Source organism: Amphibalanus amphitrite, unplaced genomic scaffold, assembly GCF_019059575.1.
Source record: "Amphibalanus amphitrite isolate SeventyFive unplaced genomic scaffold, NRLGWU_Aamphi_draft 001567F_arrow, whole genome shotgun sequence".
Lineage (NCBI taxonomy): Eukaryota > Metazoa > Arthropoda > Thecostraca > Balanomorpha > Balanidae > Amphibalanus > Amphibalanus amphitrite.
Window position 1 is genome coordinate 102,539 of NW_024883060.1, and position 26,776 is coordinate 129,314.

Consider the following 26,776-nt stretch of genomic DNA (forward strand, 5'->3'; position numbering starts at 1 on the left):
AAAAAAGAAAACATTTGCAAAAAAGTGTGGTATTCCGTCTCAAAGCTGTGGGGGCACCGCCCCCACGGCCCCAGAGTTGGGGGGGGGGGGGGGGGGCAAGCTGCCCCCACTGCCCCCCCCCGGCTCCCGCGCCTATGGCAACCACATGCATTTCGACTTTTCCGTTTAATTAAGTACCTAACGGCGAAAACGATATGAATTGACCTTACACAATGCACATGCTGCTACGTCAAGGACATGAATAAGATTTACCTATGCTTACAGTGCTTCACTTAGGTATGCGGAAACTTTCCTCTCGACGAAGCAAAACCTGTGAAGGAATGAAGGTACGCTGTGCGTGTACAACTTTGATTAAACATTTCATATAAATCAACATACAAACATAGGCGCGGGAGCCGGGGGGGGGGGGGGGGCAGTGGGGGCAGCCTGTCCCCACAACTTTTCATAGGGTCAGGAATCGTCGGGGCAGTTTGTCCTCCCAAAATTAGCGATCGTGGGTCACAAAGGAAAACTGAAGGGAAGAAAACGTTTAAGTAAAAAAAAAACTGTTAACCTGGCTTGACAGCTCATGTGGAAGATTTAAACCTTTATTCCAGCTTACCAAAAAGGCAGTTCTATGACTCAGACGTGACGGAATATCTCACTTTTTTGCAAATGTTTTCGTTTCGTTATTTTCGTTGAAAAGGCCGAGGGGGAAAATAAGTGGCCTAAAACCGGTGAGAAAGCTTTATTTAGGGGTACCCTGTGTTCCAGAAAGTATCAGGTGTGCCCCTCTAGCCTGAAAGTATAGTTCCCGCACCACTGCATACAAATTAATCCAATTCAATGTACCTAAGCATTATGGGTGGATGGGATGATTTTAACAAATTTGGAGAAGAGAATGTCATTTTCTTGTTGCTTTCTTTGGCCAGTTCCGAGTCGAGATCCTTACAAAATGTGATATTTTCTTTCAGTCCCACGAGACCCATTAAATTTGATATTCTCTTCCTGTTCCATCAGACCCGCTAAATTCGATATAAGGTACCGTTTTTATCTGATTTCCGTGGCGTTCCGCCGACTTCGAGCCTGAGTATCGATTTCGGCTACCCGAAGGATAATTAACTTTGAGGTGAACTTTGAGCCATGCGCCCTGTGCGTTGACGTCCACAAGGCCGCGGGCTCAGGGTATTCACGTGACTCAAAGAATGGCAACTGCTTGCTGCGTTTTTAAAGTCCGTACTTTGTGGCACACTTCCTCATTCAATTTTAGTTGGTACGGTTTTTGAATGGTTTTGTAGTAGGTAACTTAGTAAACAAAGATCTGTGACCTATTTGGAGGGCCTTTTATGTGCCTGCATCATCAAACTTCAGCTTCCTTGCTGCACCAAGAATCCTTGTACTTAACGCTGTTCAGATATTTAGTCAGTAATTCGTAGGGGAGTTGTGACTATCTGTAAGCTCAGTGCCCGGTCAGACTTAATACCTACTGTCGGTCTCTGACAGCTGCCGACGGCTGCTGGCAGTCTGGACCGGGCGCGGCCCGCTCCAGTGTAGTTGTTATCGCTCTGAAGTCGATGGCCGGTGTTCACGGTTGGGACACGTGCCCGGCGGATGCCGTGCTATGAGCCGGCTGCAGCAGACAGTGCGGTCCGTCGATATCCGTCGCCGGTCGCCTCAACTATACACCGGCCGGTCGAATAATTAATGCTGGCGTGGCGACCGGCGGCGCTGCGTGTGGCGGGCCGGGGTCATCTGGGGGACGGGCCGTTCTTGTCGGGCCCTCGGCCGCTCCCTGCCCGCCGCCGCCGCCGCCGCCGCCGCCGCCACTCAGTCGCGGCGTGGCTGTGCGGCCGGCGGTCGGGGGCTGACGCGTGGGCGCGGCGACGGGGCGGAGGGTCCCAGCGGGATGTAACCGTACGGCGCCGGAGAGCGGGCGGCTCGCCGCAGCTACCTCGACACTCACAGGTGGGCAGGGCTGCCAACTGGGGAGCTGGCCATTGGACAATATTTCCCATGAGTTAATTAGTTCAAAAATTATAACTGGGTTATTAGCTAAACTGCTTAAAGGTAGTGTGCCACCTTCCAATGATTTCCCATTTTATTTTTCCTAGGATAAGAAGCTTCTGTTTTTACCTAATATCGCAAAAAATCAAAAATGGGCCTGGAATAGTGCCTTTTTCGCCTAAAAGTTTATCGGTTTTTCGATATGTATAACAACTGTAGCGGGCCGACCTGCAAACAGGCGTCGGCAACAATCGCGAATGCGGCGCACATGTGACAATAAGCAAAGGTCATTATAGAGTTACGACCTACGGGAATGAGTTATCAGCTGTCTAATCGTAGACAACACAATGTCGAACCTTAAACTGTAAGCCTGTATTGGTATTGTTTCTTTTATTTGGCTGTCGAACATTATTTATGGTTTGAAATATGATTTTATGTAAAATAATTGATATGAAAAAGCCGTCTCTTAAGTTATGACCCCATTTCACCACACGCAAGTGGCAGAAATGACAATGATCAGCTGACGCATTTTTCTTGGCCGAAGTCAGAGCGCGCGGCCCGACGCACCACCACCGCACCACAAAGTATGAGCAGAAGCCGCGCCCAAAGCCCTGTAACGTGAGGTAGCCGAGTCGGGGCAGCGTGCGCTGACCCAAGCCGGGGCCGCGGCTTTGGGCGCGGTCTACCGCATCCCCGCGGGCAGCCCCGGGCTATCACATGACCAGAGGTGAAAAATACCTGCTACTCGCCTGCGTGCGTAGGTGACAGCCATACGAATACAGAGACAGATTCGAGCATCTCAGTTGATGCATCTAAAATTGATAGCTATGCCGTTTCCGCTAAAATCAGAGCTGTCTTCCCATGGAGGGCCACTATGGACCACGGCACAAAAATTTAACAGCGTCATCTCTTTGTAGACAGCTGGGGCTGAAAAATCCCGCCGGTGCGACAGCCGGTGCGTTGTGAAGCGCCATAGACAACGCAGGAAAAACGGCGACAGCGCGACAGCTCGTCCCCGCTCGTCGCCGGTTGAGCGGTGTGGCGGGGACCGGCGCGGCCTTGGCCGCCGCCGGAGTAGGGAGGGACCGGGCGACTGGGACGGGGGACGTCACATCTGGGCCACAACTGGGGCGAGGTCCATGACCATCGGTCCCAGAAACTTGGTAGGAGCGTTGATAATTGGTTCTGACTACTGAAGCAAAGGCAAGTGAATCAGTGACAACCGCCAATACAATCCTTTCGTGAGTTCTGATTGAACAGGATCGATCCGTCCTGATCAGGAAGGAAGCCAGGAATTCCTGATCAGGAAGCCAGGACGAGCTAGGAAGTCGATCAGACCTATAGGTAAGTGGGATAATAGTGATTTATTTTTTGTTGTTGTGTCACTGAAATGTGTTGATGCTTTGTAATGCCCTGAGTCCGTTTTAGTTTCTAACATTCTAGCCTAATTTTTTAGGGCTTCAAAGGTGATGAGAAAACGTAAAAATATGGTACCTGCTGTTTCAAGATGACTTGTAAAAAAAATCGTGACAGCTAGACATCGCGTAGGTGACAGCTTTTGAGTTTTATTCACCTCTGCACATGACACCGGGAGGACGCGCGGCCCCGGCTTGGGTCAGCGCACGCTGCCCCGACTCGGCTACCTCACGTTACCGGGGCCCTGGCTTTGGGCGCGGTCTACCGCACCACCTAACAGGCGTGTTCGAAACCGCAGGAAATGATGATGAACGGGTTTGTCGAAACTTGATTGGATGAGCCTATCGGTAATAGCGATTTCAGTGTGTGCATTTATTGTTCATAGTGGTGTGAAATGTGGTTGGGGTACGACCGACAACCCGTCGGGGCGAATTTCGCACTGGGGTACTCAAAATTTGAAGAATTTAAGACGTTTCCATGAGTTTTGAAGGTATGGATAAGTTCTAAAAATCCGGTTCTCCTTATCTGGGCCATTAACTCCATACGGTCCAGGAAAGCTGGCACACTACCTTTAAGTGGTTAAATTAGCGCTGAGTGTTTAGGTGCCTTATTATGATGGCAGTGGATATCTAACAGCGCACTTTTATCTTGAGCATTACGCTTATGCACGATGAATTAACCAATTTTTTACCTGTTCGAAGATATTTCAGCAAGGGCAAGGAACACTTTTCATTCATGAAGGTAATTTCACGGTGAATAAAGTAAGTAATTACAATATCAAAACCATGTAAAAGAAAAAATTGTGTAATATGTTGAACCTACGCACCAGAAAGCTGGTATGGATATTCTACGTGTGTTTTCTAACTTCCTTACTTGGCAATGAGAATGTGCGTCGGCAAGATATTGGATGAATACCTACCTGAGTTCTGACAAATATTTTCGTAATTTTGTCATTATATTTTTTTTTATGTAATTTTCCTCGGGAACGAACTGGGGCACATCCATACTCAGGTACGTGTAGGTGGGGTGTGGGACTCAAGACTCAAAATATCGATTCTGCCGGGCAAAATATCGATTCGACAACCTCTGCACAATATATGTACCTTTTAAGACTGCTGATAGCGACGGGGTAGTGTGATAGCGTTTACCAGCCGTTCCGCGGCGGCCTATTAAACTTGGATCCTCGCATTCTTTTCAGTATGACATTCGACAGATTTCAAGACAGCATTCGTTAAGACTGTTCAAACCTCGACCCCGCTGCTCTCGTTCTTTTATAACAATCGCACTCGCCACACTTTCGAGGCGCCTACCGCATGGGCTTTTGGCGTCCCGGTTAGCTGTGGCAGGCATGCTTACGCCTAGTCTTTACGAGAGCCTCGTGAACCGAAGGCACGCGTCCCCAATTTCCTAACCAGCTGTTTGCATGCTGAATGCCATTAGCAAGCCTACTGAGTCTTTCTCAGGCGACGGGAAGATCGACGAGAAGGTAACTGACGACTAAGCGACCTTTTAGCGGCCATTCACAGCTGCACGTAAAATGCGACTTGTCTCAGGAGAAAAAGCTTTGGAGGCTTAGTCCTCACATTTTTGTACATTTTATTCATGCAGGGCTTCCATTGTCCTTTCCGAGACAAATCGCTAATCACGTTCTCTTCCAGAGTTCTCTTCCCTCTCTCTCTCTCTCTCTCTCTCTCTCTCTCTGTCTCTGTCTCTCTCTCTCTCTCTCTCTCTCTCTCTCTCTCTCTCTCTCTCTCTCTCTCTCTCTCTCTCTCTCTCTCTCTCTCTCTCTCTCTCTCTCTCTCTCTCTCTCTCTCTCTCTCTCTCTCTCTCTCTCTCTCTCTCTCTCTCTCTCCAGTGGCCATACCATTGGTGCACTCTATCCCCAAGCAGCACGGCAGCGATGCATCCATAACGTGTCTCCTCGCAGCGTGGCGAGCTATAGAGGTAATGTAGAGGGGGATAGGGGAAGGGGCATACTGACCACTGGGCCGCGACGGTGCCGCGCTGACCGCTCCGTCTCTCCCGGACAGCGTCCGCACGTGCAATCACGCCGAGACGGGAGGAGAGAGACGGCGGTGAAAGACGAGAGAGAGAGGAGATGAAAGAGGCGGGATAGGGTAGAAAGGAGGTGAAGGATGGGAGAGAGAGAGAGAGAGAGAGAGAGAGAGAGGGGGAGAGAGAGAGAGAGAGAGAGAGAGAGAGAGAGAGAGAGAGAGAGAGAGAGAGAGAGAGAGAGAGAGAGAGAGAGAGAGAGAGAGAGAGAGAGAGAGAGAGAGAGAGAGAGAGAGAGAGAGAGAGAGAGGAAGGGAGGGAGAGTGAGAAATATGAGAAGAATAACCTGGCTGTTTTTTGTCACTTTGATAAGGACATCGAACTGTAATTTATACGCGAATGAAATGTTTTAGTGTGAGGCTTCAGGCTTCAACAGCACATTGATTAATATCAAGTATTAATTACCTTGCTGATGATTGGTAGGCTAGCCACCGTCACCTGCAAAGCTTATTATGAATCTCACATTAAGCGTTTATAGTCTCCTTGATGTCTCGTTCATGCCTGCATAGCAGCTGTTCGGAGTGACCACCCCTGGGACGGTGCCTGGTCGCAGACCGGGTTCTGGGTGGAGCCGTTCGTCCGGCCCGGCCCGCTGGCCCGAACGGGCCGAACGGGCCGCGGGCGGCTGGCGGGCGCGCTCCTCTCAGCGGCACTTATCCGGACGGCGGCTCTGGCCGGCAGATCCACCCGCCGCCGCCGGCCGATGATGGAGATCCGGTCCTCGCTTCCTGGCGGCGCCCCGCTGGCAGACGGCCGCCGCCGCCGTCCGCGGCCGCTGCCGCTGCTCCTGACACTGCTGCCGCTGCTGCTGCCCGGTGAGTGCCCAGCGCGCCAAATGAGCTCCGGAAATGTGGCGCGCGTGGCCCGCGCAGACCGCGAATCGCCGTCACAAGGCGGCCTAATCGGGCGTGACGCCATCCGGCGGCGGCGTCAACACGACGAGCGCGGGCGACTCGGCGCGCCGGCGGAGGCAGAGGGCCGGCAGTGATTGATACGGGACGGACACTGGGTGTGAGATCGATGGCTCGCGGGGGAGGGCGGCCGATTCACGGAACGGAAACATGACCGTATTACAGAAGCGAATGATTCATGGAAACGTAAAAGGCGAAAAACAATGCCACCGATAATGAAATCAAATAGAGGATGCGTTTTTGGCTCGTGACCGTCTTTTTCGGCTGCTTTATTGTTACCTTCCATAAAACAGAAAACATGTGATTCCTACTTGTTACAAATCAATAATCATGCCCCTGCAACATTTCATAGTTCTGGTTTTCATAGGATAATTTCTAGAACTGAAAATGGAACTCCAGTTCCACCCACTGCGCACGGCGAGATGGTGACGCGGGGAGGTTATGCTGTGCCGCCGGCCACAGATGTGCTGCGGCGCAGTCTACCTAGCGCGTGCTCTCGGCCGTCCACGAGCGTGGCTGCAATTGGAAAGTCCTCCAGGCTCCAGTCATACCTTAACTGCTATAGGGCCGTTGGCAATGGTTTTACCGGTTCACATAAAGCACATTTATTGGGTGCTTGTCATTTTCTAGTCTGGTCACGCTCAATTTCTGCATGACTTTTTGATGTCCTATTGCTGAAGCTTTCACCATCACGCGATTACCAAGCAGCACGCGGGCTCACATTCCTTCACAAAGCGTTCGTGGCTGTCGTGTTTTGCTGTCAAGGTCAGCCACTGTCCGATCGCTCGATTGAAAGTCGCTGATGGTAGCTGTCGACCGGCCCGCTCACCCGGGCGGACCGAGGAGACGGGCTGCCCGAACGGGCGCCGGTCTTGCACGGCCCATTAGCCACCCGCTACAGCCCGCCCGGCACCCCAAACAGCCCCACTGCCGGCTGCCGGCGTGATATGAATCCACGAAATTGTATTCAAGGAAGGTAAAGGCGTTTTTCATTGTTTCTGAATGCTATCGCAAAAAATACTGAATGCCGTTATATTATTACTGAAGGAGGTATATTACAGTATTTCAATTCTGCATATCAATTGCTATAACGTTGAAATTCCAAAATGGATGCACCTTCGAGGGCACTCACAGCGAGAAGCATTGTTACATTCTCCTTAGCCGTATTTCGCCGTATCCGTCTGGCTTCGCAACTCGGTATTCTTTTCGGTACCTCACATGCGCACCACAGAGCGCCCCCCTCTGACCACTCCTGCCAGTGCCGGAGCTGACAGCACCTCTCTGACCGTCGGCAGCGGCGTCCGGTATCGACTGTTTCCGGTGCAGCTCCGTGAACGGCTCCGACCCACGCTGTCAGGACCCGTTCCACAACAACTACACGGACCTTCTCGTCTCCGGCTGCATGGGAGGCAGGTACGAAAATCAGCGGGGGCGACAATATTGGAGGAGGGTTCGGCACATCGCGAACAGGGAGTATCATTTAAAGGGTACGAAATCATCGCGACAGAGCACAAAGGCACATGACAGGAGTATGTCCATAACTCATGTTCTCTATTCAATAAAGTGTAATAAATTTTCAAGGTCAAGCAACTTCATCTCACCTTCCCAGCTTTTAATTCGCCCTTTGACCTTTATCCGAACGATGTGATTGACGTGTGGGTCTCCCGGCCAGCTAATAAGACGGCGGCTGTCGCAATTGATTTCGCCGGGTCCACAAAAATACGTTACCGTCAATATCCTGGTCCCGATTGGCCTATCGATTGCAAATCACGCTATTCCCGAAAGAATGGTTGGCGTGCTGTTGGTTAGTAGTTAGTAATTAATCTGGTTAACAAATGAAAAATTGACTCTTAGCTACACCACGAACTAGCGCATTTGTTTTGACAATAAAAATGCATCAATATACGCTAAAGGAGTCTTCTCACGTTGAATTGACGATATGTCCTTACTTCGCATTGACGATATTTTCAACTGAAGCTCTAGCTCAAAACTTGAACTTAAAAATTGGAATGAATTGTTTGAAGTGCTCATTGTTCATTCTCGAGCATTTATCTCGATTTTGTAAGACACTTAGGGTGTTCCATATTCCAAAGCTTTTTGTGCAGCTGAAGGGCGATCATTTATCGTTTAATCTTGCCATCCGTCAATTAGCGTGACTGAGGTGTCTGCTGTGATTAACGACGTCGCCGCTCTCATCCGGCGCTAAGTATCAACCGTTGTCGGACCATTACGGTCCCGGCTGTGCCGTGGGCGACACTGGGCCGCCCTCAGAGGCGGCACCGCAGCCGTGCCGCCTATCCGCCCACCCGCTGCCTATCGGCCCACTGGGCGACACCGTACTGACATACGCGGCATGCGCGCAGTGGACCGGCTCTCCAGACACACATACCGCACCCACAGCTGGGCGTAGTGATGTCAATTTCAGAAATTTTGGAAACCAATACCAAACCGATACCGACCAAAACCACTGAGAGTATACCAAAACCGAACCGATTTTCAGAAATAGGGTGAAATACCGACTAGGTACCGAATTGAGGGAACCATCAAACAAATGCTTCAAACTTTCTCAAAACAAATGATAAGCATTAAAAGGTAATACTCTAAAATAAGGCAACAAAAACAAGTCAGGAAATCTCTAAATTATTTTCACTGCAAAAACATATAATTGTATTGTGTAACTATTAACAAATATTCAGGTCAGTTACTTAACTGGGATGTGGATTCAAGTCATCTGCATGAGGTGAATAGGACAAGAACTTGAACCCTGAATCTCATCCATGCCTGAACCCAAGTCAATTCAATTCGAGTCCAGTCAAGACAGGGTTACGTATGTTATCATGATCCAAAAATGGAAACCAAATGACAATGATGGGCTGGGCTATACCATTAATGTAAACAAAATCCATGATAGGTACCTACAGTTCAACTCTCAAGAAGCGATGGTGACGATAGTGACGCAGCCAATTTTTCATCATAAATAAATGTTTAACACAACAAATCTTAATAAACAATTACTTACGAGGCACACTGATAGATAGCAGACACCACTGTAATGATATCGCGATGAAAGCTAAGTAAAATGTCCATAATTTTACGGAATCATTGACACGTGTCACGAGGCATCACTTCCACAATGGCAGCCTTGCAGGCGGCGGCCATTTGCATTTAGGCACGAAACGCACGGAACTGCATAAAATAAAGTTTTTTCTTTTTTGCTTATGTAAACTTAATTAAAAAATATGATGTTCATATTTTGGTATCTTTAAATTAATTCCAGAAAGATTGTACGCCGCTATCGCTAAAAAATGAACCAGAAAACAATGTTGCTCAATTATTTTAAATTAGTTTTGAGCTACATCGAAATTTGGCGCAGCTGCGACATTTAAAAGTTCTTAGATGTTGTTGTGTTGGTCACTGACCTTTTATGTCAGAGGTCACTAACCTCATAAGAGGTATCCGTGTTTTAACTGTACGTGCCGAGAACGCGATATTTTATCTGAGAAAATTTGAACGTTCTCTCGGCACAAACTGAGTGGTGTTATAATTTGGTCTTGAATATGTAAGGCACTCGAATACAGGAATTAAACTAAACGAACTCTAAGTTACAACATAATGGCGACAAGGATGTTGAACTAATTAAGTAGAGTAACGTAACGTCAGATATCGAGTGTTATCATGATAATTTTTATTTGAGAGAAGCTTGGTGCAAAGTAACTTAACAGACGTTTGATTGAGTTGGAGTGAGGCTGAACGGTGAACTGAGTCGTGACTGTTGCATATAATTGTGGATATCACTGTGGACCCGGAACAGGCCACAGCAAGTAAATATGGCGCTCAGTCTCAGCACTCCAGAGAAGTTCCATGAAGGTGAAGACTTCGATATATGGCTAGATGGATTTGAAGTGTACCTGTGTGCTTTAGGCATAGAAGAAGTGACTCGGAAGAGAGCACTGTTGCTTCATTTACTGGGCACTGACATCCAACAGAAACTAAAGGATATGGCTGAAATTGAATCCGATTCAGCACTGCCAAATGACTATGAACGCACCAAAGCAAAGCTGAGACGTATTCTTAAACCCCAGGTCCGAACTCTGTACGAAAGGAACATATTCCACAACATGACCATGATGGACCGAGATGAAAATATTAGAGATTTTGTGGGGCGCTTGAAGAAACAGGCAGAGAAGTGTGACTTTACTCGGGAGCAGAGAACTGAGCTCATTCGTGATATGATAATCTCACGGTGTCCGCACTCTTCGCTGCAAGTCAGAATGCTTGAGGCACAGCACCTGACGGCAGAAGATGCAATCAAAATGTGGGAGTCGTTTCTGCAGGTCCGAGTACAGGCAAAGAAACTTCAAGAGATGAATCTGACAAAAGAAGTCAATCCGAGTCCGGAGCAGGAGCCGAAGAAAGAAGGAGAGTCGGCCTACCGAGTCGTCGGTGAAAGAGGCCAGAAAAGTCCGTTCCAACACGGCGACAGAAAAGGCGGACAGAGTCGAGGCCCATGCTACCGATGCGGAAGGAGTTCGCACAAAGCGAGTGACTGTTTAGTCACCAGAGGGAAAACGTGCAACAAGTGCGGAGGCAAGAACCATTTTGCCAAGATGTGCAAAAGCCGCCAAGATGATGGACCGAGCTACAAGCGGCGAGTGAATGCCACAAGAGACGAAGTCGAAGCAGATCGGACAGTGAGTGATTTCGACGACTTTGCGTTCACGTCCGAGAGCAGCAGCGCTGAAGGACGTGGCACACTGACCTCAGTGCAGCTAAACGGTCAGACTGTGAGGGTTTTGGTTGACACAGGAGCCTCAGCAGATATTATAACAAGAAAGGACTTCAAAACACTGGTCGGTTTCAAGACAGTGAAGACCAACCGGCGTCTGCTGCCGTATGGCTCGAAGATCCCTCTGAAGCTGGATGGTCAGTTCTTGGCGACAACGGCGGTGAACGGCAGAGAGGTCCAGAGCTGCTGGCTGATCGCGGCCCACGGCCAAGTTTCGCTTCTGAGTGGAGTAACGGCGGAGCTGCTCGGACTGATATCCACCGGGAAACACGTCAATCAAGTAGCGGAGAACGGCAGTCAGCGCCTATCACTCGAAGCGATTCTGAAGGAGAACAAGGATGTGTTTGAAGACAAGTTAGGACAACTGGCTGACGTAAAGGCCCATTTGAGGCTAAAGGAAACGGCAGAGCCCGTTTTCAAGAGAGTCAGAACGGTCCCATACGCCCTGCAAGACCAAGTTGAGAGCGAGCTGAAGAAATGGGAAGACAGTGGAATTGCTGAGAAGATCGAATATTCTGACTGGGGAACGCCACTGGTGGTGGTTCCGAAGCCCGGAGGAGGCATCAGGATTTGCGGTGACTACAAATGCACTGTGAACCCTCAGCTTGAGGTTCCGAAACATCCAATGCCAACCTTAGAAGACATTCTGGCAAAGCTGCCAGATATGAAGTTGTTCTGCAAGTTGGATCTCAGCACAGCGTATTTGCAGATGACGCTGGACGAAGAGAGCCAGAAGATGACGGTGCTGAACACTCCGAGGGGACTGCTGAAGATGAAGCGGTTACCATACGGGATAGCAGCCTCTCCAGCTATATTCCAAAGCACGATGGAGAAGGTGCTTGAAGGCCTTCCAGGAGTGACATGCTTCCAAGATGACGTCCTTGTAGCGGGACCAACAGAGGCTGAAACATTAGAGCGGTTAAGTGAAACGCTGAAGCGACTGAAGAAGTGGAAGCTCGTCCTAAAAAGGAAAAAGTGCGAGTTCATGATGAAGTCGATTCGGTATCTTGGAGTGGAACTCAGTGGTGACGGCGTGAAACCAGTGAAGGAGAAGGTGACCCCGGTGTTGGACGCTCCCAGACCTCGGAACACGGGCGAGTTGAGAAGCTTCCTGGGAGCTGTGACCTTCTACGCCAGATTTGTGGCTGCCATGTCGAAAGTGGCGGCGCCGCTGCACAGACTGCTGAAGAAGGGCCAAAAGTGGAAATGGACGGCGACTGAAGAAGCCAGCTTCAACGAGCTGAAGAAGAGGCTCACTCAAGCACCCGTCTTGGCACATTACGACGGACGGAAGCCAGTGCGTTTGATCACGGACGCCAGTCCGTATGGCTTAGGAGCCGTTCTCGTGCAGGTGGACGGAGACGGGAACGAGAGGCCTGTCAGATTTGCCTCCAGAAGCCTATCCACAGCCGAGAAGAATTATGCCCAGGTCGAACGGGAAGGGCTGGCCGTTATCTTCGGTGTGAAACGGTTCCGCCAGTACCTGTGGGGCAGAAAGTTCTCATTAGTGACTGATAACAAGCCACTGACAACGATGCTGGGACCAAAGACGCCAGGCCCTGCTCTAGCAGCTGCCCGAATGCAAAGATGGGCGTTGATTCTGGCAGAGTATACCTATGATGTGGAGTACAGAAAAGCAGCAGACATTCCCATGGCTGACTTCTTGTCTCGTTTGCCAGTTGCGGAAGCAGAGGAGACTGACAGGATCACAGATGAAGCTTCAGTGTGCTTCCTGGAGCAGTGGGACAGGATGGCGCCACTCACCTGTGAACACGTCAAGAGGGCCACTGGTCGAGACAGAGTTCTATCAAAGGTGGCACAGTACCTCCTCAGCGGCTGGCCGGAAAGGATCCCATTCGAGCTGCAACCGTTTGAAGCAAAGAGGAGTGAACTGTCGCTCACCTGTGGCTGTATTCTCTGGGGTAACAGAGTAGTGGTACCGGAGAATCTGCGAGCCGAGGTGCTCAGTGAACTTCATAGCAGCCACCCAGGCATCAGCAAGATGAAGATGTTGGCACGAAGTTATGTTTGGTGGCCAAAGATCGATGAAGATGTTACAGAAGCTGTAAGAGGCTGTGCAGGATGTCAAGCTGGACAAAACGAGAGACCAGCGGTGTTTCTACATCCGTGGGAACATACGAAGAACCCGTGGGAGCGGATCCATCTGGATTACGCAGGACCTTTCAGAGGTCAACATTACCTAGTCGTAGTAGACAGTCATACCAAGTGGCCAGAGATAGTCACCATGAAGACAGTCACGGCAGAAGCAACAATCAGTGAGCTCTCCAAGATATTTGCAAGGTGGGGAATTCCGGTGCAAGTTGTGACGGATAACGGAGCGCAGCTGACCTCGAGAGAGTTTGAAGAGTTTATGACAAAGCTGGGGATAAAACATATCCGAATCGCACCATATCGACCTCAGTCTAACGGACTGGCTGAAAGAATGGTGCAAACAGTCAAGCAGAAGCTCAAAGCATGTCTTCTGAGCGGAGATGACCGTCCGCTGGAACTACAGCTGTCATCGTTCCTGATGATGTACCGAAACACCCAGCACAGCACCACTGGAGTCGCCCCGGCAGAAGCTATGATGGGGAGAGTGATGCGTACCAAACTCGACCTGCTGAAGCCAAGGCCCGCCGACAAGGTGCTAAATGCACAGGCGAAACAGATGGAAAACGGCAGCAAAAGATTTCCAGAATACCAGTCTGGAGACAAGGTGCTGGTACGCAACTATGCAGGCGGACCAAAATGGAAGGAGGGCCATGTTATTGGCCGAACAGGACCAGTGTCCTATCAGGTGGCAGTAGACGGACTGACATGGTCCCGTCACGCAGGACAGCTGCTTCCGCTGGGACATGCCAGCAAGCCAGCCTCGAGAGCAGCCGATCCACGAGCACGCTCATCCGAGACACGAATACTTGGAACTGAAACGGAGTCAAGGAGGAACAATTCACCGCTTCGTCAGCGAGTAACCGAGATGTCCTCCCGCCCAGTGACACGACAATCGGTTCCAGCTGAACCGCGACCACAAGAGGTCAGCAGGAGCAACCCAACTGATGACGACAGGGTCCCTGATACGGGCACGACGCTCTCGGGAGCCGGGTCATCTGTTAAACATTCAAATGACGCTGAAAGGAGCACAGAAGGGAAAGATACAGCAGAAGATGGACACAGCGATGGAGACCCATCCTCTGGCCAGGATGTTACTACATACTCTGGCCGAACGAGGATATTCACTAGAAGTGGCCGAGAAGTACATAGGCCTCTCCGTTTTCAAGCAGGGGAACCATAAAGGTCACAAGCGGAGTGGGGTCACATTTTAGGGGGTGTGAGTTGTTGTGTTGGTCACTGACCTTTTATGTCAGAGGTCACTAACCTCATAAGAGGTATCCGTGTTTTAACTGTACGTGCCGAGAACGCGATATTTTATCTGAGAAAATTTGAACGTTCTCTCGGCACAAACTGAGTGGTGTTATAATTTGGTCTTGAATATGTAAGGCACTCGAATACAGGAATTAAACTAAACGAACTCTAAGTTACAACAGATGTGTTCAGTTTTAAACTGCTAATTGCGAATCAAGCCAAGACCCAATTATATTTTAGGAATGCTTTTGATTACATTGCTAGCGATTTCTATCTGTTGAGGAGAGCAGGAAAGAGAACACTAAGTAAAGAAAATAGATTTTCCACAGGATCTTTTTGAAGTTGAACGAAGTTGAGAATTTGTGGGGTGATGATGAAGTGATGAATGCTGCCTTCAATATTAGATGATATTGGTGAAGCTAGTGCTATAAAAAACAGGGTTTTGACTTTTGGATAATGTAACCGCATTGCAGTGAAATGGAGAGCAAGACAAGGTCAAGATCAATCACAGACTTCTCAAAACAAAGTCAAATTTGTTACCAATGAATGCTTTGGAAATTTTGAGTAAGGTAGTTAGAGTATGTTTTCCAGTATACAGTGAGTTAAACATTGATAGGGGAGAGCGGGGTGAGTTGTATCATGTCCAAGTTGTATCAGGGCGAATTGTGCCAAACTTATCCAATGGATGGCGCTCGCGACACGACCAGCCGACGAGGTTTTCCGGGCGCCATCTTTCCCTGTTCTGTCTTGTGGCTGAGTGGACGCGTCTCGAGGTGAGAGCCGATTTTATGTTTTTTTAATGTCATTCTAAAAAAATGTTGCAAGAAAATGTGTGTTCTGGGCATTTAGATGTGCACGAATTTGAAAGATCTCCGTAGCGGTGGTGAGGGTAGGTTCTAAGGCTGCGTGAGTGAAAACGGATTTCTCCAGCTGTCCGCTGTTTTTTTAGTACGAGGATGTTTTTTCCAAGATGGCGGCTAGGTACATGTTGTATCAGAGCCGGGTGGGGTATGTTGTAACATGTATGTATGTATGTATGTATGGGTATGTTGCTTTTGATCGCGAAAGCTAAGCCCTGGCTCGCGTTTGTAGGTAGCTAGTCAATGCTCGTTCCATTCCGGCACAATGTGTTGGCTTCTTTGCTCTTAACGGGCCACTTTTGCGTCTAGTCTGTTGATGTTTCGTTCGGATTGCATTGACCTAAGTTTGGTCTAATAAAGTGAAGCCTTTGAGCATACCTATACATTGTATTAACCCCATTTAATGTTGTTGTTATGTTCAAAACCAATAGGAAGCACACTCCCTGAAACGTGAAATAGTGATACAAATTACCCCACCATGTGATACAACTCACCCAAGCCATGGGGCAAGTTGTATCAAAAACATTGTTCTATTCGGGAGACCGTAGAAGAAAAACTGGTAGAGGTAGCAGAAAAGTTACTTTGCACAAAAAAGCAGAAGAATCAAGGAAGAGGATAGTATGGAAATAATGAGTTTATCACGGATAGTTACGAGGTTATGGGTCTCGGAGTAAAAACTGATACAACCCACCCCACTCTCCCCTACATGTTTAATGTAATGTATGTAATATTTAATGTATACATGTCTTGCACATTATCTTTTTTGTAAGATAATTATCCTCATGGTATTGGAATTTGCTGGCACTGATAAGTTGCCCTTTAACATTGGTAGACTGATGTGTTCATGGGCGGCGCCACCGGGGGGGACGGGGGGGACAGGTCCCCCGCTATCGAAAGTTAGGGGGGTACAGTACCCCCCTATCGGCGAGGCCCGTTCAATAGTTGATAATAACGCATTGTAGAGTTATCCGTCGCATTTAATGCATCGTTGGTTAATCAAGGCAGGTTCTGAATAAAAATTGCTGTTGGGATGTATTGCAGGGGGTCCTGGCCATCTGCAAAAGGTGTGGAGCTGTGATGCCTGTAGTTATAAGGTGATCGGTAGCGGGGATCGTGCCCCTCCCTTTTTTGGGGCGCCAGGCACAGGGTTATTACCTCCCCACCCCACTGCCAGACCCCATTGCCGACAAAACCAAGTCTACTGAAATTCAATAGATTTCCGTTACTCTATGGATATTGTCCATTCCTAATATGTAAGTCAAATTCAAGCATGGCAGTTCTACCACAGGAACCATTTGAAATCTATGCCATTTAACCCCAGCACTTGGGGAGAAGTGTTCGGATAGATTACAGGCAGGACCAAAAAGCACGCAGTAGCCCAAGACCTTATAATTGGGTAGCATCGGCTCCCTCTCGTCAAGGGGTTCGATAGCACTCTTTTTTTCTTCAAAACTAAGTTCGGTGGGCGGCCGAACGGCTGGGGGTCTAATCGAGCCCCCCTCCCCTTCTTACGTCAGCGGCTGTGAAAATGCCATTACCAGCTGTTGAAACATGGCAGTTGCTTTTGCATGAGTGCACGAAAGGGTTTTAGGTACGTGATACGTGAAAGGTTCTACATGAAAATTGAGATACCTACACCAGCTTATCAAATTGTGCTCACTGTGGTGCGCTCGGTTTTACCTTGACTAGTCTTTGAATTCTGGGGTGAAACAGACCAGCCAAGAGACCTGTTCCATAAGGAGAGCCACTAATGCTAAAGAGATGAGGGATGAGGTTTCCAGAGACCTTCATTACCTCCCAAAGGGGGTGCCCCGCCATTTGCCAATCCCTGCTGTAGTTGTTACGATTGGAGGGTGAATATGAGAACGATGCAGGTCGTGCCAGCTCGATCATGACGAACACAATGGTGCCGACATCACAGCTCTACTGCCATTTTTGACGAAGTTAATCAACAAGGACCGGAATCCAACCTGGGGCATTTCACCTGCAGAGGTCGTCGGACCTGAGACCCTTTCACTCAATTTTTTTTTTTCAACGGTGCATGCGCTCGTTTTTTCCGCGAAGCTCTTGGTAAGAAAATCCATCAGAAAGTGTGATCAAATAACGGCTGGTGACCTTCCATGACCTAGCATGACCTTTTGAGTGACCACCGATGACATGACCACTGACGGCTAGCCATTAGCTGCACCCTGCCCGTTGCATATGGATCAGGTGGTGATGTCATGATTCTGAAATTATATAGCAGTTTTGGCGCACTTGTCAGAGCAGAAGACATTCCCACTTTTCCTCCATGACTATTTGATGGTGAAGCCATAAAGCTGACCAGACGTAAGATCGAAAATTTGAAAGTACGAAACGTAAGAATAGTTGGCACTGCTACTCATACCTAAGCAATTCGCAGCTTGTAGGAAACCAGCTTTGAGTTGGCAAGACTGCAAATTTTGATTTAGACTTTAGAGGCAAGGATGCTTGAAAAGGTGATCGATCTTAGGTGTCCTAGGATAAGTTTGGAAACGGGATGCACCATTCGATGTGTTTTGGGCTTTGCCAAGTTTCGCGGCGTTACGTGCCTCGTTTTTTTTTTTTGCATACACGATCAGTATCTACTTTTGGGATTTTCGGTCAGGCAAGGTCCCCGTCCCCCCCTATCGAAAACCCGTGGCGCCGCCCCTGGATGTGTTTGATGTTGCAGTTAACGTGTTTGCCCATTGGTTATAACATCATGCATTTGGGAGAAATGTGTCATGATTGTCCTTTTTCTTCATCCAATGTCATTTAGCAAATCAAATTTGAGTTAAGAAGGTTTGTAAAAAATGTTTAAATTTTTATGACAGTATAGTTGACTTTCATAATACCGACAAAATACCAAATGCTTTTGGTATAAAATACCGAATACCGAATCGGTATCGGTTCGGTATTGGCATACCGAAATTTTGGTAACCGATTGACACCACTAGCTGGGCGACACTGGGGCGCCATCAGAGGCGGCACTGTAACCGCGCCGGACGCACGGCGCGCCGCACCGCTCGTCTAAAGGGTCGGGCGACACCGTGCACATTGCGCAATGCACAGTGCACACACAGATATAGCGTACTTATGACGCGTCGGCTTAGTGCCGGTCATTTGGGGTCGGAGGTCGGAGGTCCGGTGCACTCACGGTCCGGTGTAAATTCTTGTACCAGAACGATTTCTCCAGATTTGTAAACTGTTGTTGGTGTGAACTGACTCCCGTTTATGTTGCAGAAAACAGAGGAACGGCCTCTTCCCTGCCAGCGCCTGTGTTAAACTCTCAGGATTTTACAGTAAGTAGGTATCGGCTTACATTTTTTGTTTTTGTTTTTAAGGAAAAAATGTTTTCCGAACTTCCTCTGATCAGTGTACAGGGACAGACTTCCTCACTCCTCAGCGGCTGTCCAGTGTCTATTCCTGCGTCCATCGTTGGACCGATGCACATAAATGGTTGCATTCATTCGACCATTCTGCACTTACTACCAGAGGGAGACGGGCGGCCGCTCTGACGTAAGGAAACAAAGGAACTTTCTGCCCAGATGCGATGATATTGGTGATTTCTACAGACGTTTATGGCGAGACTCGTCTATTAGATCGACCATTAGATTGGCCATGAGGCTCGCGCAACGCACACGGTCATTGCTATTTCCGCTAAGGCCACAGTGATGTATCGTGCCAGGTCGACTCCATTTTTATTTCTTGTTGGTCAAGTTTGTTCCAGTGCTGCCAATTTCACTCTGAAAGTGTTAATATGATAGCCCTGTAGAATGTAGATAACTATCTACCGACTGATTATTGGCACTGGTGCGGGCGAGGCGTCAATTTGATACGACCCCTTTCAATCAGAGAGATAGGTGTTGACTGTTCAGTCAGGTGGCAACTATGGCCGCCGCCGTGGGGGACGGTATCGTATGACCGGTGGTGGGCGGGGAGGGGGGGGGGCCTCCCCTCCGGCGGTGAGTGGGACAGGGCGGGCCGGGGTCACGCCCATTAATCAGGCTCGGATCGCGAACACCGACCCCGCGGCGCCGCCCCAGCTAACGATGGCGCTGGTACCGGGATGCCCGTCAACTTGCAGACACAATGGGATGGCGAGGGCAGACTCCACCCGCTAAGTGCTGATGTGCTATCGGTACGTGCCGTTGAGTCTTGTTCAGTTTCCTCATGGATGTGTTGGTACGCTACGAATTCCCCTACTGTAATTTAGAGAACCATTTTCAGTTTCAGTAAATAAGCGACCCTTCTTCGGGTCACCACTCCTCACTAACCACACTGACCGTTCCACACTGACCGTTCCACAATGACCATACTGACGTTCCTCACTGACCTTTCCGCAGGCGATGACGGGACCAGTATGATCATTAGGGACTGCGCCGTGGACAGCGCCACGCTGACCATCGATACGGAGCTGACACGGATGTCGCACTGCGGCAGCTTCGAGTTTCAGGACAGGTAACGGCACGCGCCGGAATGAAATTACGGTGTGATGACTGTTGCTGTTTGGAGTGTTGTATTGAGAGCGGTGAGAATGCCAGCTTGATAAAAACGGTACTTTATTACGGTGCGATTTCATTATTATGTAACCTTACCTCTAACATTTAACTGTTAGCTACGCTGTATAACTGAGTTGCGTCTAATCCACGTCATTGAGCAGCCTGCAAGCTGAAGATTGCGGCTGTTAAGTGCTGAACGGTGACTGATATCCCCGCATGTGACGTACAGTTCAGCGCTGCCGTGTGTTTCAGGTATGTTCACGGCTGTATCTCGGCCTGTGACAGTTTCGACGGCTGTAACACGGCGGTAATGCGCCGCGGCGGCTGGCTGCTGGCTCCAGCGCTGGCCCTAACGCTGGCTGCAAACACAGGTGTGGTTCAACACGTGCTACTGGCACTGACACTAGCTGCTGCACCTCCCAGTCCACCCGACAGGTAACGAACAAACTTGTGATCACAGAGGACCGCGGAGCCATGGGAAACTGGAGAATACCTACTCAGGAGCCTTATTATAGAGGGACTCAACAGAAAACAGCGGAGAAGCTCCGAGGGCCTGCAGCTAGTAAACCGTCTGATAGCTAAATGGAACCATCAATAAGAAAGATGCCTAAGGGCAAGACGATGACGATGACAACGATGACCTGAAGTCTGAAGATTATTTAATTTTTAAAGGGCGTCTGTAATAAGCAGAGGTTAATAGAAAATCATGAATTGAGGTCTACAAAACTGTAGATATGGCACGTAGTCGCACACACAAGTCGGAAGCGCAGACATCACAGAAATACCATACACAGAGGTATTTAAGATGAAGATCAACACTGGAACCATGCTTGACAATTATGCAAGCTAGAATACTATGTGTAGCAGTACGTCACAGTGCAACAAACTGACTATTGTCATTTGACAACGTGATTTTTTTCCAGCCGGCATGCTGTACCCGAAGCTAAATACCGTCCATATCTGTGTTCACCGTCAGTTCAACAAGCTGTCGCACTGTGTACCTAACAATGCATCACCGCCAGTCTTTAGATGACATGGAAAAGAGATGAAGACTGAAAATGTCCAAGCGATTGGAAAGAAAACGGCAACAGCCCACAGTTCTCGCGACTCTCAGTGTTCGTTAGACGTTAATCGCTGAGTTATATAAGTGCTTTGTTTGTGGATTAGATAGAGATAGTGCCTGATGGAAGTTACGGTCAAACTGTAGTGGGCAATGAGCACACGTGACCAATGACCACTCGTGGAAATACCACACTTTGTTCAAAGAATCCAGCAATGTTTCAATAGTTAAGCGTGAATAGGACGAACCAATAACAGTCTAGTAGGTTTTATGCAAAAGTTTTGTTATGAGACGCAACGAATTTCACAAATGTGCCGCATTATAATTACAATTGTGCTGGACGGACCCATCGTCGCTCGTACGTTGCGCTGCCCGTGCCTACCGTTTGTTTTGTATTTTTTTTCATAACCTGTCGACCGAAATAGTTGTGTTTAGAACATTCACCCATGGTAAGTAAATGAAACGACAACACATTATGTTTGGTGAAGTTAGTGCAATGAATTCGAAGTCAATACACTGGTGTTTGTATTCGTAACGTGAGTTTTTTATTTAATGCAATGTGTGTGCGGGATATCGTTGTGTATTTCGTCAGCTATACGAGATCCCCAGCCCACCCTGGCCGCCCGCTGGAGGCCGGTGATTCCGGGCTCGAGCCGCCAAACGAGGAGTGTGACGAGCCGCATCGGCGTGACGCAGTGTTTGGACCGCCGCGCCCGCTGTTTGGCCGTGTTTAGAGCCCGGGGCACATGCTGTGACTCTCATCCCATTCCGCGAAACATAGGACTATACACAGGCTGCCAGCTGGAAACGTAAAACGCTGTTGGGAAGCCTAAAGCCATCGCTACACTTGGCTGGCTGTGGTCACACAACCAGTCCTGTGCCGACTGGCGCAGATTCTAGGTACGTTTCGTGTTACGTGTAAATGCTCTGAGTCCCTATTCCAGTGATGTCCCCTGTCCAGTGATGTATGCATCTCGTTGGCGCTTTACTGCAGCTCGTTCGGAGTGTTACGCACAAGATGTGACTTGAAACTTGGAAGTTTACACGGCTATAATTCAAGTTACTGCTGATAAAATCTGTTTGTCGTCCAGTTTTCACAGTACCGGCCACAGCACATCTTCTCGTTCCGCGTGGGCCTCCGACGGGTCCCTCTGGTTCCGCGTGTGTCTCCGACGGGTCCCTCTCGTTCCGCGTTTGCCTCCGACGGGTCCCTCTGGTTCCGCGTGTGCCTCTGACTGGTGACTGGTCCTCCTCGTTCCGTATGTGTCTCTGAATGATTTATTCAGCCGCGGTGTGACCGGTGTATGTGTGTCTGTGACTGTATGTGACTGGTCGACGGTGCCGCTCCCTCCCCGCCGGGCGGGGAGGTGGGTGTCAGCTACAGAGGTCGCTCGTCAGAGGCGCCGCTGGGGGTCACCGTGTCAAAACGATGCCCCGACAGGCCATCGGCACGGTCGGCTCCGTTTAAACGATCTGTGTAGGACGCGATGCCTGTATAGGTCTGGTTTCTGTATGACGAAGGAAATAGTTAGTGCTACGAATCGCTTCTGAGATTGTTATGGTGTTAGACCGCAGGTGTACGAACTTGCGTCGCAGTCAGATATTACATCAGTTTACATTGCCCTTAAACTGATACCATTCAATTGGAAACAACAAAGTCCGTACAAAATATATTTCATATCAGTAACGGCATGCACACTTAAACATTGCACCCCAAGATACAAACACAATACTGATTGGTGGGTGTGGCTCAAAACGTTTTTATGTCCACCGCTCGCACGTAATACATTTGCGTCAATATCGTCAACTTCTTAACTCATTGTTTACTTTTAATGCGAAAGAAAAAATAGACAGTATGGACTTCAATCATCGGAACACTGCGTTTGTCTTGTATTTGGTCTTTCCAATGAAAGCATTTACATAACCGTCATAAGATATAGAGCTATCAATTTTGCGATTGCTTGGCTCATTAAAGATTCAGAGCATTAAAGCAACTCAGGAAGGCATCGATAGTATCACCAAAAACTCAAGTACGAAAAAAATCGTAGAGGAATCTCTCTGATACAGTTTGATTTGAGTCAATACGAATAAAGGCGTAATTTGACAGAGAGAACAAATATAGGTACCTTCTGAACTACTGTGCACTGTGTTATTTTTTTGGATGAGATTATGTCCATGGCACACTATTAAAAAAATTGTAATTCATGAGCAGTGGTTGTGCGGGCGTGAACCATGCTTGACTAGGTGCTTCTCATTACTAACACAGCAAACAGTTTTACATTTAATGCCTAATACTGTCTTACCATCAAGAGCAAGTACGAACTCATATTCGCTACCACTGTGTCCTCACACCACGGACGAAACTGCGGCTGGAAATGCACGTAAACAAGCGAACGGCGTATTTGTGCGCGATGTGCGTGTGTTCAGTGCCTTCAGTGCCGTATAGTGATTACACGTTAGCGGATGATAAGATAAATATGCGTCTAAAAAGAAACACACTTTGAAAGGGAAACACAGAAACCGATGCACCACCACCTTCCTTAGTAAGGTGACCTCAGCTTCACATTGCTCAAATACTACTCAGGCTTTAATGAGATCTGTTGCTAACATATGTAATTGACCGTAGTATTCCGCATACAGTAAAACAGTTGATAAAAAGCAGGAGAAAAGCTACCAGCACTCACATGGCTGGCATCATCATCTCTATTCGAGGCACAAATGGAACGTCCTCGATCATCAGAAGAACATCCTAGAACATTTATCTTTTTACGGCTTAAAAAAAACGAAATAATTAGATCACAACCAAGCATGACAAACTATCTCACCCCGACATAACACAGATGCAACATTATATCTATATGCCGGTCGGTCACATCATTTACGCCATTAGATGATATAGCAGTAACAGAACCCTGGTTTTGGGAGGCCACCCTGTGGATATGCACTCTGTCGACACCACGGTGAGTTCGTGGGTCCTCTGTCAGACGTCAATCCTGGTCTGGATGTCTTTGAGTGACCAGCTACCACGGCAGTTTCCACTGAACCGTGCAGCACCGTTCAACTGCAGTAGCAGTCACTGCCCGAGTGCGGGGTGGGCGCACCGGGCCTTCGCCAGCCTGTTACCGTGCAGAGACCAGCGAGTAACCCTTGCTAGGTCACTGAGTGACCCGTCGGTGGGTCAGCGGGTGACCCCTGGTAGGTCAGCGAGTCACCTATCGAACCACCGCTGCCACTAGGGCTGACCAGAGCAGGACCGCAGCGGTCAGCGCGCTGACTCCAGCCCCGTTACAGCCATCGATATCATCGCAGCTCTGAAGGCAGCCCTTCAGGTACCTGCGGCAAGGAGCACGGGTGAGGCAATGAGCTCCATGTCGAAAGTTTGGGACAAGGGCGGTCGACGGAAGAATAGATATGGCATTTGATCGCCAGGCTCCAACACAGCAGCTGCGGGAAGGCAGGTGTCATAGCGCCACGTTTTTAGACTGCCGCCCTTCAATTCACCGAATCCTCATGGAAAAACTGCACACGTCTGATCAATTTAGTGGAAAGTTAGCAATAATTCGGAACCGTGTCAGTTGCAGATAATTGTATTTAGGTTGTCTTAGTTAGAAGTGCAGAGGAATGCAGCCAGACATATTAGCCCAATAGTTAAGAATTTGACCTATGACAGCCTTAACTTTCTCCCAGTGACCACTGACCAGTCACGTGTCGAGTCTTCTATTGCTCTTGTCACGTTTTGTCGAATATTATCAGCTCTCAACCATCCCCCCTCTCTATCTCTCCCTTCCTCCATCTTTCCCTCCCTCTCTTCTCCTCTCTCTCTCTCTCTCTCTCTCTCTCTCTCTCTCTCTCTCTCTCTCTCTCTCCCTCTCTCTCTCTCTCTCTCTCTCTTTCACTCACTCACTCACTCACTCACTCACTCACTCACTCACTCACGCTCCCTCCCTCCCTCCCTCCCTCCCTCCCTCCCTCTCTCTCTCTCTCTCTCTCTCTCTCTCTCTCTCTATCTTTCTTTCTCTCTGTCTCCTGCCATATTCGTATGATCCTTTGTGTCCCAGTCTTTTGACGTTCCACGCCTTTCACGTCGGCTCCCTGTCCCTCCTCTGTGTTGTTCCCGCCACTCGCCGGTCCGAAGCGGTGGTATTCGGTAGCGCTCTCACCTGCCCTGGAACTCGAGTCCGCCGCAGTGCGACATTCGGATGATCTCCGTGTCGGTCGTGAGGGTGCCGCTGTCCAGGGCGCAGCCGCGAACCATCAGTCGTTTGCCCGTGTCGGCTGCACGGGATAAACAACCGTCAATTAATCAGTAATTCCATCACATCAGCACTTTATCAGTGATGAAACAGGATAAACACATCACACATCTTAACGTAATGGCAGCTCCCGGACACCAGCTAAACTCACAATGGTTATAGCTCATCAGTAGATAAAGCTACAGCCACGCATTGGAACGCAGGGGGAGCGTAGACTGTACCGCAATACAGTCGTGTCATGCGGAACAGTATATTCGTGCGTCTGTCCACACTATTCGCATTCGACGGACTTCTTTAGCCTTCACTAGAATACGATCGACTGATCGAGCAGGAGTATCCTTTGTCCTTTCCGTTATCTATGGAGGCGAGACCGTTCACACACGTAAAAAGACTCGCATCTGATTTAGCCCTCGCAGTTATAGGGGGAACGGACCACCTCCTCGGCTTTTTTGCGAATAACTCGCGCAAAAAGGAGCCGATTGCAACTAAACTTTCTGTACCCTTCAATTTTACACATACCGTCTAAATTCCATGACCTTGACCCAAATGACCTTTGACTTGTAATCTATTACTCGAGACCATGTTTGGCCGGAATCGCGATTCGGCGTATGTTGGCTCATATTATCCGCGCGTTTGCAGTCTTTTTATGGTTTTAACCCGCGCCCCAGTGGCGGTCTCAGCCAACTTCGCCCTAGTGGGGTGGGGGGGGGGGGGGGGCATATGTTACCACCCACCTCTAACTCAAAAACTAAGAGGGCTAGAAAGACGCGGTAAAAAGCAGTCAATAGCTCTCGATGCGTACGTTTGAGAGTATTTCTTTCATCTTAGAAATCATTTCATCTTAGAGCAATATTGGGGTCACTAGAGGTCATCAAAGGTCAAAATTTGCCAATTGTCATTACATTTTTTTTCAGAAAACATGCCATTATCTCAGGAACTATGATAGCTAGAAAAACGCATGGAAAAGCAATCGATAGCTTTTGAACTCTTCTTTTGATTACGATGGTCGCATGCGAGGCTCCCCATGGTGTGACGAAACTTTGGGAAAGGAAAACAGACGTCACGTCTTACGGAAAACTCCATTGAGCTTGATGCAAGCAGTGGCCGGGAAGAGGCCGTTCCTGTCCTTCCGTCCGCCCATGCAGGGTGACTCGTAGATCTCGCTGGTGAAGTTGTTGTGGAAGGGATCCTCGCACATGGGGTTGTCGTAGTCGTTCGATACGCACTTGAAGCAGTCGATGGCAGAGACATCTGGAACAGGGGGCCGCTAGTTCAGCGTCGGCCGCTCGGCGGCGCCCGCAGCGGCGCATCGATGGCTGGAAAATACCAAAGGTCGCCGATCCCCCGGCGGTCCCCCGGGACGCTGTTCAGCGGCCATCAACGCGCCTAACGCTAATTTAATCAGGTTACATGACTTATTGGCCGTCATTTTGAGGCCAGAGTCGGCCCTCAGGGACGTTGTTTGACAACTGACGACCGGTCAGGAGCGCGAAAGGTCCGGCTCGACGGACAAATTTAGTGTCGGGTCTATCGAATCCCGTCCGTTGATGATTGAGGGCGTCTTTCCGCCTCGTTTTGCAACAGTGGTAA

General features: G+C 49.0%; 2 protein-coding genes across 2 annotated transcripts; one reads left to right on the forward strand and one right to left on the reverse strand.

The window, feature by feature from the left end:
- The first annotated feature begins 1,804 nt into the window (after positions 1-1,804).
- On the forward strand, positions 1,805-21,464 carry LOC122373891. The gene is made up of 6 exons (XM_043352331.1): positions 1,805-1,944; positions 6,133-6,266; positions 7,658-7,775; positions 18,615-18,673; positions 19,718-19,832; positions 20,126-21,464. Exons 2-6 carry the CDS (start codon positions 6,155-6,157, stop codon positions 20,310-20,312), a joined length of 591 nt encoding a protein of 196 aa, XP_043208266.1. The 5' UTR covers positions 1,805-1,944; positions 6,133-6,154; the 3' UTR covers positions 20,313-21,464.
- A 1,127-nt stretch (positions 21,465-22,591) lies between these two features.
- Positions 22,592-26,466, reverse strand: LOC122373892. The gene is made up of 3 exons (XM_043352332.1): positions 26,258-26,466; positions 25,094-25,208; positions 22,592-24,266 (listed from the first exon to the last, which is right to left on the reverse strand). The coding sequence occupies exons 1-3, from the start codon at positions 26,382-26,384 to the stop codon at positions 24,146-24,148; spliced, it is 363 nt and encodes a 120-aa protein (XP_043208267.1). The 5' UTR covers positions 26,385-26,466; the 3' UTR covers positions 22,592-24,145.
- Between the last annotated feature and the right edge of the window lie 310 nt (positions 26,467-26,776).